Below are 13,035 nucleotides of genomic sequence, written 5' to 3' on the forward strand. Positions count from 1 at the left end.
TGTTTTTTTTTTTTTAAGTATTTAAATAAAAGGGTTTTCTTTTCTTTAATTTAGTTATTTATATAACATTTTTATTTAATTGATTAATTGTTAAAACTTGAATGATGGGTATTGGTTTTTACGTAAGACAAGTTGTTAAGACTGCAATAATTTTCTCAGATATATAATTACAACTTTAATTGGTTTTTAATTGCTTTTTTATGTAAATTTTTACTTTAATTAACACTCACTTTTAAAATGACAACTTCTAAGAGTCTTCGGGTCTGCTGAAAATGAATATCACATTCAAAATTGGGGCAGACAACTAGTTTTCTGGATATTAAAATATTTTTTCCAATATATTAACGAATGTCAGTGACGGTCACCATTCTTAACATGGGGAGGAGGGGGGTCGTATAGTTGAAAAAAACATGGCCGCCAGTGATAATCATAGTCTTAATACCCAGAAAACTATTTGTCTGCACCAAATTGAAATGTGATCTTCGTTTTCAGTATACCCGAAAAACTTGTAAAAGTCGTCAATTTAAACAGTGAATGTGTAGCAGCACTAGAAGTGCTGTCTGTAGCAGCAGCAGCAGCAGCAGCAGCACTGTTAGCACGTTAACAAACTATTTACTATAAGTGGATCAATGCCGGGTGCCAAAGTGATTCGGCCACACTGACCAATCGGTTGGCATGGCACATTGATTTGAGCTGTCCTCTTAAGGACTATTTTTTTAGCCCTTTGGGATCTCAGCTGCGATCGTCAGAGAGACGCCAGCAAGCGGCCTATACAGACCTCTCTCACTCACCCCTCCCACTGCTACTTGTTGACGATTGCAGTCTGATAGCAGATGACACCTTCAAACAGACATTTACACTTTCTTTCTTTCTTTCTTTCTCTCCAGTTTGAGATGCAATCTCGCCTTTTTTAAATGAACCCTTTATTATTGTTTTGTTAAAAGCGATGTCGTTTGGCCTTGTGTTTAATTATTAGGAGAGAAATGTACAACTATAAATGCTGAGTTGACGTTAAAGTAGAAACAAAAAAACAAAAAAAAACTTATTTTTAAAGTTTATGTTAGAATATAAATAAAATTTAATCCTTCTTCTTTAATTTGGTTGTTTATACATTGGTGGTTTTATTTCGCTTTATTGATTAATTGTTGAAAACATGAAGGGTGGGTGTCGTTTATACGGGGGGACATTTTGTAAAAAGGTAGCAGACGAAATGTTTCACCGGAACCTCGTTCTGAAATCGCCGCTTTCATAGGCGTGCGTTGAAACCACGTCAGCGCCATTGTGGATTTTGGCAGCGAACTATTTACATATATATGTATATATCTATATAAACACATATATGTGTATGTAAAACCGAGACAGACATAAAAACAAATACAAAATAATAACATATAGGCTTTTAATAACACAAAAAAAACTGACATTTATCCGTATAGAGAGAGCAACTGCCTTGCATTCTCTACCAAAGGTGAAATTTAAAATAGGAAAAAGACGACCCGACCCTTAAACATTGGAGAGAAGAAGAAAAAAAAACTACAAGAAAACAAATGTTTTCCTCCTAATGGCTGAAAAAACTCACCATAAACGGTTTAATATTTCCAACAATTGTTTATTGGATAAATATTCAACAAGAAATGATTGTTAATACTTTTATTTTCTTGAGAAAAACGATATTTTTTCCGGAGAAAAGTCGACCATTTTTTGAAATTGTGGGAGAAGTCGGAAAAAAATGACGAAAACAATTACGAAAATCTCATCATTTTTTCTTGGATTTTGCCTCTTGATGTAAGTATTTATTAATCTTAATTCATTATTTATTAAAAAAAAAATATCTATAATGAATTTTATTTGATTTATAATTATTTGTTAAAAAAATATTTTTAGAAATAATGACACTTGTTAACATGAGAAATTAATTTCTCTTCTAGTTTTTCCAAAAAATATAAATAAAAAAAAAACTTTATTTTTAAATAAATTTCTTTTTGCATTTTAGCACTTTTTGTTTTTATTTTATGAGGGTTCCATCCGCTGCAAGGAAATAGTTAACCAAGCCTCTAGCCCGACACCAACTTGTATTAAGAATGGCCTTATAAATTTACCTAAATTTATACAAGGGATATTAAACTGCACAACTGACAAAAAAAAAAAATGTCCATTTTTAAAAAGATATAATTATATAAAAAAAAAAGGTGCTTATGCATTTGTTTTACCGCACTATTTTTTTAATCAAATTTCCGAGTTAAATTTGATTTTTACGATATTTTTGTTTATTAAATTAAGTGAAAGTACAGAATAATGACAAAACGCCCTCCCCATTTTAAGAATGGCTTTCTAAATAACGTTATTATTTAAGAAATCTATAGTGCTTTAACTATTCTGTAATTTCACCTAACAATTAAACAAATTGGATTTAACATGAGAACCCATCTATAAAAAATAGCATGAACCGTAAACTGTAGAAGTTTCAGGAACTAACACGCACACACACACATATATATATATAATATATAACAAATTTGTTTATATTAATAATAATATATATCTTACGCAGGGGTCATGCTAATTTTTTCTGCGCCGTTCCAAGTTTATATGTATTGGCGATTCTTTGCCTTCGGGCCAAGATCAGTGTAGTATCTGTTCTGATGTTGCATTGCTTTTTTTTTTTTTTTTTTTTTTTACATGGGGGTCAGTCTACTTATCAAGGCCCGAAGGCCACTCAGGGATAAGGATTATTGCGTGTACAGTAATCAATGAGATAGTATTGTAGTAATCATTAGTATTGGGGGTTTTGATAGTGTTTTACTTAAGGGGTTTGTCAGGAGTTTGTTTATGTTGGACTTGAAGACGTCCAAGTTGTAGTCAGGTGGGAAACAGGCAAGCGGCAGAGAGTTCCACTGGCGTGCAGTTTGCAGTTGCACTTCACCTTTTCTGACCTCGGTCAGTGGAGGAGAAAACCACCATGACTGAGACAATTTTTATTTTCGTTGATATCCAGAGTGCCCCTTTGTGGGGAGCTGGATTTTCCCCACATTAAAAACTGACCTTGTGTCTCTCTCTGGGAAAAATATATCTTGCTCTTTTATTGAGCACTCTCAATAACCTCGTTAAATCCAGTAGTTATCACTCTTGGTTACCTCTAACCTGAGATATATATAGGCATCCACATACAGTACTGTTTCATTGTATCACGACGTATCAGTGCGTAGCAGGTAGCACCTTTCCCTAGCCGGGGATTGAACCTGCAACCATCCATTCCATCGCATTCATTGATAGTTGGCAGTTCTACCCACCAGCCCATGGGATCGGTGCTCGTAAATGACCTCAACAAATGTTCATCTTAAAATACAGAAAACAATAGTTTTTAATTTCTATCAATTTTTATATTTTTAAACAATTTTCTTCTACAACCCCCCCCCCTCGAATTTTAAATTTTATAAAATTGTATTTAAATATATTTTATAAACATTGAATCCAAATTCCACTGGTCTATTTCTTTATATATAAATGTAAGCATGTTGCAATTGTTGCATTGTTGCAGTGTAGCCAACAAAACGAAAAAAATGATTAAAAAAAAACAAAACAAACGAGTATATTACAAATTAAATGTTACCAAAGGCAAGGTAATTAAGTTACTCTCACCCAACTGAATAAGGTTTTTGTGCTTTAACTTATTTTAAAGCCATGTAGTGTTGAGAAAAATAGCTGACATCATATGATCATCTTGGGAGTTTCGACAATCGCTCAATGATGGAGCCTTAATTTAAGTCAAGGGAGATAAGTCGGTTTGTCATACAGAATTGGTCGCACAACTCTTTCATATTAAAACATACGATAAAACTCGATAATTCGATGAATTCTATTTTTATTTGTAATTATTTTTCTGCTGGATCATCTATATAATTTTTTTTATTTATACTAATTTCGACAGGACACGTAAGTACATAATGTTTTCACCTGAAATGTGTTGGTTTAAAATAGGAAGTTAATCGATTTGATTGGGGGGGGTAAATGTTCAGATTAGATCCACCTCCACAATTTACGAAAATCGCATTGAAATTTTGCAGAAATAAGTAGTTATCGAAATATAAAAAGTTGTATTATGCATTGTATTCTTTGGCGGCCATCTTTTTACGTGTGCAGTATCCAGTCATAGAGGAGTATATTTGTTTATGGCGCGCTTGCGCGTAAAGAAGATGGCCACCAAGGAATATAATGCATAATACCACATATCTCAATAACTACTTATTTCTGCAAAATTTCAATGTGATTTTCGTATTCAGCATAGTCGAAAACCTATAAAAGTTGTCATTTAAAAGAAAATTTTGGAGGTGGACCTAATCTAAAAAAAAAAAAAAAAAAAAAAAAAATACCCCCCCCCCCAAAAAAAAAAGGCGATTTCACTAATTTTGATGACTAAAGTATTAAGTGTGTGGAAACACTGGAACATTCGTTGATCATAATTCAGCCCAAGCAACATCGGGTCTTCCCGCTGGTTGTTTAAGTTTCACATTTAAATATTTTAAAAAGAAAAAAAACTGCCCTACTTTTAGTAAAGCCTTCTTTTTTTATTTATTATTTATTTTTTTTTTTTCAATATCATCATATTAAAAAAAAAAAATGTTAAAAACGAAACCTAAAATGGTGACTTCCATCAGACACTGACATTAAACTTAAGGTTAGGACTCGTCACCCGGGTTGTAGAGCAAATACTGCAGTTATGGAGAATACGGGCCATGCTGAAATAATGTTATTTAGAAACCCATTCTTAACATGGAGAGTAAGGTGTTTTGTAACTATTCTCTTAGTATTCCCTTCCACTTTTTCTATCCGTTCGTGGACGCCATCTTGCTGACTAATAAAGTCAGCATTGCCCTATACTTTCATCTAACAAGTTAAGGTATTTCGGCATTCATCGACCCGCGATTTCCATGAAGTTATTCTGGTGTGCCCGGCAGATGATGGGAAGAATCGAAAATGATAGACAAGTAGTTTTCTGAATATCAAAACAATTTTTTTTTTTTTTTTTTTTTCAGTGTATTACTTAATGAATTTCAGTGGTCGTCGCCATTCTTTACATGGAGGGAGGTTTATATATATATTATTCCTTAATTGGAATTTTTTATTTTGAGATGAGCATTTTTATGTAAATTTTTATTTTTATTTCGGACTATTAGTCTCATCTTTATTAGTTGTTGTTTGTTTGTTTTTATTGGTTCCGAAGTTCCTATCCGTCGCGGTTACCACCTGACGAAGGCCAGAGGAAGTTAGCCGAAACGTTGTGAACCAATAAAAACAAACAAACAACAACTAATAAAGATGAGACTAATAGTCCGAAATAAAAATAAAAATTTACATGGAGGGAGGTTGTTTGTGTTTTTTGTAATAAGGCTCTGGCGGGCGTTTCCGGTTCTTCCTCTAATCTCCTGGACATCTGAGGAACTTTTTGGAAATCGCGGGTAGATAAATGCAGAAGCACCAATTTATTAATCAAAATATCCTAACAGTTGAATTTAACTTGAAAATCCTATCTAAAAATGAACACCATCCACATTTTGCATAAGTACTGAAAACCATTACTGTTTATCATAGCCATGATGCCATTCAACTACAAATTAGGAAATGTAATGCCAGATACAAGTTTACAGATACAGAACAAAGAATAAACCACTTCATGTATATGGATGATCTAAAGATCTTTAAAAAAAAAAATAGAATTGGAGAAGCTGATAGACACAGCCAGGATATTGGAATGGAAAAGTGTGCGCTACTAGGGTTGAAAAAGGGTAGGCAGAAATAAGATTTGGAAAAGCTAAAATAGATAAAACACAAAACAGTAAATATAGGCTCTGTGGACAAAGAGATGAAACGGTGAGCCACAAAAGTGAATGGAACAAACTAGCCCAAAATGAATATAAGGACAGGCACGACTATAGGACGTCAAATCCTTGTGAAAATAAACAAACGGTGCAGTTTTACATCTTAACATATGTAAATTTGAGTTCTGACCCATGCAAAAAAGAATTGACTAAGTCCATCGTTTCCTCCCCTTCCCCCTCATTTAGTCCCCAAAAGCCCCTAAAGTCTTAACATATTTAAATTTGAGTTCAGCACCATGCAAAACTGCTAAACAGACGTACACAGAAAATTCTGGACTAATATGGTAAAATAGTCCCAAAAATGGAATGTTTTTTTTTGGGGAGGTACACTCAAGAGTTATGGTGAATTATAGACAAACAAAATTATACAGAAATCAGTTAGTTACAATTTTTCAAAAAGTTTTATAAAAATCCAAGGCATCAATTATTGTTTAATAAGCACAAAAGTGTCAATTGTAGCCATTTGAACCCGAAAGGCACCCGTAGGGGAATAACCGGGTTTTCTGGGAACATTCATTCTCTTACTTTTTTACTCACATCATGTTTAATGATTGTGCAAAAAATGTTTAAATTCTAAGGCGTAGTTGAGAAAAGCGCAAACAGACAAATGGACAAGGGTGAATTTACAGGTCATTTTGTCGGGGTAGGGGGACAAAAAAAAACCTTTAAGTATTTATAAAACAAAAATCTACATTTCTGATTTATTTAAGCATTTGTAAAATAAACTATCTATAAAAGTGAGAATGTGTATGTAAAGACACTTCTTAACCTATATATGCGGCAAATTTTTTTATCTACAGACTTGAAATTTGGTATATAAGGTATTCAGACATGTGGAAAACTTTTTAATTGGATTTTATCTGAAAAATAAAAGGATTAAGGGGTCAAAATTGAAAATTGGAGGGGGTTATCGGATTTTTATCTATTTGTCTATAGGGGCATCTTCTGCATCAGAACTGCCTTCCCATTTTTGAAGCAGCAACCGGAACTGAATTTAAGTACCTAATCTTTACCATAATTTCTATCTCAGTAAAGTTGAGGTCCTGGGTATGACCTTAAGACATCTGGTGGCCCCATTTGTGGCCTGTAAGGAATGTGGAGTTGCCCCTCAGTTAGTCCATTTTAGTGTGGAGTGGTAATACCTGTCAGAATATAGATTAGGCTGTCTGAAGATATTGGCTTCCTGACCAAAACTGTTCTAAACATTCTAACTTTCAAACTATTTTCTCAGGAATATACTTTTGTCTTTGATAAATTGCTTGAGCTTCCGCCATTCAACAAAATGCATTCAAGACGTACATCATAAAAAGTACTCCTAAAATATGAGTAAGAATTCAATACATCTGGTTTTGGAATGTTGACTTTCATATTTTACTAGCGGGGCTACCCAGCGTTGCCCGGGTTTTTAGAGGCGTGTGGGGGATGGGGGTAAAGTGATTACAGAGTGAAGTAATAAGCCTGTTTAAATATTTGGTAAATTTTTAGATTAGGTCCACCGCCACAATTTTCTTTTAAATGACGACTTTTATAGGTTTTCGATTATGCTGAATACGGAAATCGCATTGAAATTTTGCAGAAAGAAGTAGTTATGGAGATATAAAAAGTTGTATTATGCATTGTATTATTTGGCGGCCATCTTTGTTACGCGCATAGATTTGTTTATGGCGCGCGCACGCGCGTAATACAGACTGCCGCCAAAGAATACAATGCATAATACAACTTTTTTATCTCGATAACTAATTATTTCTGCAAAAATTCAATGTCGACAAATATCAAAAAATTGGTTAAAAACATTAATTCCTTCACTCTCAACTGGGCACTTTTCTACAGGGAGGGGTTGCTTTTTTTGCCGATATTTTCGAAAGTCATCCTCTCTTTTCGATTAACTAGCCTTAATTCAAGCCTTCGCCACTTCCAGTTTAGCGATGGATGCAACGGCATTGGGTTTTTTTTGTTTTTGTTTTTTTTTCACATTATTTTCCTCCTTCACAGTATGGGTTCGAGCCTGCCTGCCTACTACCACTTTTTTTTTTTTTTTTTTTTTTTTTTCTGCTGAACACACACTTCCAAACGCCCGGGCATCTAGGCTAGACTTTGATTAAAAAAAAAAACTGATTTTCATTTTTGTGAAAGTTCTTACTGAAAATGTTAATATTGCAGTCAAGTCTAAAACTTCAAGAAATTCATGGGGTTGGTAGGGGAGTTAGATGACTTTTATTTCAATGAATTCCTTCATTCCACATTTGCACCTGGTGTTGTTTTTTCTCAACGTTGTGAAAATAACACTCAAGATGAGAACAGTTCATCCAAAGAATTCAAATAATATGAGCGTTTTATGTTTATTTCTTTCCCACCCCGGGAAGAGCAGATTCCATTAAATCTGTGTCCCATTTGAGGGTTCTTGATAAAGTGCGGAAACACCTGTAATTTGATTGCCCCTACCCACCTACCTTCTTTGTACCTTCGCGTTCTTATAAACATAATGTTGCTAGTCTCAGTCTTTTCTATAAATACTATTATGTCATGTGTTTTTCAGAATTGTTTAATCTATCCCTTGCTTCCTTTGTTCCAGCTTGGTTGACTCGTTAGTCTAGTGGTCTTCATGAATTCCATGTTTTGATAACTTATTTTAATACAGCTTCTTATTCCGATAGCTTCTTTCCAAGAACTGCAACATTGTGGAACTCTCTTCCTGCTCACTGTTTTCCTTTTACATATAGCTTTGTTCTTTTCAAGACTGAAGTTAATAGGTATTTTCTGTTTTTGCAATAACCGTCTTTCATTCTTGTTAGCTCCTTACATCAAGTGGCTTCATGTCTTGTCTGGAGTGGAATTTGCCAGGTGAAGGTTGAACGACAGCATTACGAATATGCATGCATAACGTAATAGCTATTGGTTCATGTTTTAATTTTCAACCTTGCAGCAAACATGTTAAGCATTAACGTTAAAAGAAAAAGTAAATCGTAAATGTACTTTTTATATTATGGATTGTAGCGCCCTCTAGTATCACAAAAGGGGAGCTAATTAGTGTAGAACACCCTCTGATGAATGTAAATGGAGTGTATTGAGTATTGTCATATTTGGGTTGGTGAATCTGTCTCATTTGAGGGTGGTTAATAAGGTGCAGAAATATGTGATTTAATTGCCTCCCCCCCCCCAAACCGTCTTCTTTGCAACCTCTCACTCACAGACGTGATGTTGCTAGTCTCAGTCTTTTCTATAGATACTATTATGGCATGTGTTCTTCAGAATTGTCTAACCTATTCCCTGCTTCCTTTGTTCCAGCTCGGTTGACTCATTAGTCTAGTGATCTTCATCAATTCCATGTTTTGATAACTCATTTCTTCTTTCCAAATACTTGTGGAACTCTCTTTCCGACTGTTTTCCTCCTACCTATATAGCCTTGGTCTTTTCAAAAGTAAGGTCAATAAGCATCTCTCGTCTTTGCAGTAATCCCCTTTCACTAGCGAGACCTGTGGAAATTCCACGGGGGACTCCTTCATATGCAATATATTGATGTTGGCATTCTGTAGATGTTCAGCGTAAATGGAGACGTCCTGATATGATTGTACCTATTTACAATGCCTCCCTACGGGACAGAGTTAGACACCAGGGTCGTTTTTTAATGTGGAGAAAAGGTACAAAAATAAAAAATTGTCTCGTTCGTGAAGGATTTCTTCTCCACCGAAAGAGAACAAGAAATGGAAGTGCAGCATCTGAACAGATACTACACTTTGATCTTGGCCAAATGTTAAAACTGCAAAAGTATTTATCTAAGCTAGCACAAACGCCCGGCAAAGTCCATTCGTAAAGTGCTTAAATATGATATTTTAATGCTTGCAGATTTCGTATATATTCTTATAGAGTTAATGTTCTATCGATTTTTATATATTATAAAGTTGCGATTTCAAAAATAAAAAATATCTATATGACTTGGGTTCATCAGCTTGAATCGAAACCAAATCCAAAACTTATATATATTTTTAGTTCCTTCAGCTATAATCGAGCCCAAAACTTATGAAAACTTTTTGATAAAATTATTTATAAAAAAATAGATTACAAAGGTGCCATCAGCTAAAATCGAAACAAGAAGCAAGACTTATGAAGAATTCTTGATAAAATTATTTTTAAAACATAGAGTATTGGAGTGCCATTAGCTATAACCGAAATCAAAACTTATGAGGAATTCTTGGTAAAATTATTTTTAAAAAAAAATAGATTACTTAAGTGACATCAGCTCGAAACCAAAATCAAGATTATGAAGAATTCTTAGTAAAATTATTTATAAAAAAATTAAATTACTTAAGTGCCATCAGCTCGAAACCAAAACTTATGAAGAATTCTTATTAAAATTATTTATTACAAGAAATGGAAGTACGACCCAGATGTAAGCGTGACACAGAAAATAACACACACGCTATCATATTAATATATAGATTATTTTTAGCTCCTTATGTCAAGTGGCTTCATGCCTTGTCTGGAGCAATTTCCATAAAAAACTGTTTATCCCGGCATTGTTTCCAGTTGTTCTTGATTTCTCTTTGCCACTGAACAATGCCAGTTCAGGAGATTTGCAGCTGAGAATTACGCAACCCTGGCTTCACTTTAGGATCCCCACATGGTCATTGGTGCAAGAGATTCATTGTCTCTCATTACTGGAAGGATGTCTTTATATGTTCACAAAAAAAAAACACTCGACTAGTTACAACCACTATCGACAATTTCCTCCCCTTTCTATCTGTGCATAAATCAGAATGAGAATTCTGTGACAAAACTTCTTTCCTAGAACTGCCTGCCTGTGTAACTCTGTTCCTTTGGGTTGCTTTCCAGCTAACTACAACAGTCTTGAAGTCCAATGTAAACAAATTCTTTGTGAGCCGTCCCTTTAAATAATCAAATTCTATATAATTTCCACAACAAACAATCACTATGCTGATTTCTCAATGACCACCGTACACTAATTAATCTTTATCCCGGAGTGGTCATTGCGCCTTGATAAGTGGTGACTTCCTTATATATACACACACACACACATACACACACACCCTACCCCACCCTAAAGGAAAAGAAAAAAAACATTAGCAGAAAGAGATAGCGACTACAGCGAGGTCAACGTCTCCCTGGACAAGCCAAATAAAAAAGCAATAAAAATTCAGCATATCAATGAATAATAAACACTTACAAGCCTCCACCCCTTGGAAAAATTTCAAATTAACTACGAAAATCGAAAATCGTCATTTTTACACATTTGAAAATAATTTCTGACGAGGACGCATCACAGACCGTCTGAAACGCGCGTAAACGATTTCAATGACTTAAAAACATTATTACAATGATCCAAACATAATTCTTAATGAAAAACCAAGACACGGAATAATAAAATAATGTTAAAAAATACACATTGTTGGTGACTACTCCCTTATTTAAATATATATATATAACGACACTACATAAGAAAATTAAACTAGATCTGCTGTCTTTCATTGTTCATCTAAATAAAGTTCTTCTAGATCAGAGGCGCCATCAACAAGTAATTTTTTTTTCACCTCAAGCAAGGTATAATGCCACTTGAACATAAGGGGCCACTATTTGGGATCGTATTTAACGGGGGACTGTGGGGAGTTGAGCAGCGAGATGTCTGTTCACATTACAATTAAACTTCTGCATGTCAGTATGGCCAGGCAGGCAGGAAACAGGGAGGGAATTCCAAAGTCTAATAGTTTGAGGGAAGAATGCTTTCCAGCATCTAGAGACCTCAGCAGTGAAAGGGTGGGATTTTGCTGCTTATCGGGATAGTCTGGGATATATATATCACTACGTAGGAACGTTGTTTCAAGGCGTCGATAATGTAAAAACGGTTTTGGTCTCGCATTTTCATTATTTTCGTATGCTGAAAATTTATTTGAAAAATGTTACTTTTTTTTTTTTAAGCTTTCAGATGTTACATAAGTTATAATGATAATATTAAATTAAGTTATATCGTCTTACATATAGAGAGGGGTTAAATCTGTGGCGTGCGTTAAGGTCCCTATATATATGTAATATGTGTGTGTGTGTGTGTGTGTGTAACCAGATATAAGAGATTTCGTCGCCAGTTTCGTAACTCTCTTATGTCCTGGTTTCTTATATCCGAGTTGACTGTACATTAACACAGGCTCTAATTTGGAACCAAAGAACATCTCTCTCGTATCCGTTTTTCTTATATTCAGATCTCTTATATCCGGGTTACACTAATATATATATATATCTATATATATATATATATATGGGGGGGGGGATATTAGTATAGGGAGTTTTAAAACTGTGACACGCATTGGAGGTTCCCATAATTTTCATTTCAGCGTTTCGTTTCACATAACAAGTATCCCCCTTCTCTCTTATATATATAATATACTAGTATCCCTCAGCCACACTGATGAGTCTTTTGAGAAAACACATGTCCGTAGATAATTATTAGGGCTATGACAAGAGTTTTTTGTTTTTTTTTATTTTGACTCGTTAGTATATGTCAGTTTATATTTGATGTTTTTAGATTAAGCGATGTGTGTGGTTCTCGGTTGATTAACTGTGTCGTATATATACTCGAGAGTTAAAATGATAAGAATATTCTCTTGTCACAACCGTAATAATTATACACACTGCTAAAACATTGTTTAATAAAAATAAGTTTATGCTGAAAAACACTTTCATTCTAAATTTTTTAGATGACTTAAAAAATATTTTATAAGTCAAGTATCAGGTTTTATTCGTGTTCCTAAACCAACTATTAAACTCTCGTAACGATTAGTTCTCGGAGGCGTCACTATTGTCAAAAATGTTTGAATAATATAAAAAGCACTAAAGCAGCGGTTATCTTTTTTATTATTATTAATAATTTATTATCCCGGCCATTGCGATGTGAAAAACGATACTGTTCTACAATTTGACCCACTTTAATCGCAGTAAACATTCAACTCCAACAACAGCAACAAAGAAAAACTCCGTCTTCATTTGATAAAAAACCCTTTTTATTTATCTAAAACGTTGATATAATCTCAAACTTTTTCTACCTTTGTGTAGGCCAGGCATTCGTCTATATAAATCGGTAAAATTGAAAGCTTCAGTCTATTAGTTGAGTGAAGACGGACCCGAAACATGACTATGTATCCGTTCATTAAAA

The 13,035-nt window shown here is 34.1% G+C and overlaps 1 protein-coding gene across 2 annotated transcripts in view; it reads left to right on the forward strand.

Annotated features, from left to right (window-relative positions):
* The first annotated feature begins 1,228 nt into the window (after positions 1-1,228).
* LOC145268723 (SUN domain-containing ossification factor-like) overlaps positions 1,229-13,035 on the forward strand; it is a 210,590-nt gene continuing 198,783 nt past the window's right edge. Inside the window, exon 1 of one of the 2 annotated variants that reach the window (XM_080124278.1) lies at positions 1,229-1,785. In XM_080124278.1, coding sequence (XP_079980404.1) covers positions 1,730-1,785 — 56 coding nt within the window. In that variant the 5' untranslated portion in view covers positions 1,229-1,729. The remainder of the gene's footprint in view (positions 1,786-13,035) is intronic. The other variant, XM_080124279.1, reaches the window with a different exon arrangement.

This window comes from Euprymna scolopes, chromosome 44, assembly GCF_053919585.1.
Source record: "Euprymna scolopes isolate OS-2025 chromosome 44, ASM5391958v1, whole genome shotgun sequence".
Classification (NCBI taxonomy): domain Eukaryota; kingdom Metazoa; phylum Mollusca; class Cephalopoda; order Sepiida; family Sepiolidae; genus Euprymna; species Euprymna scolopes.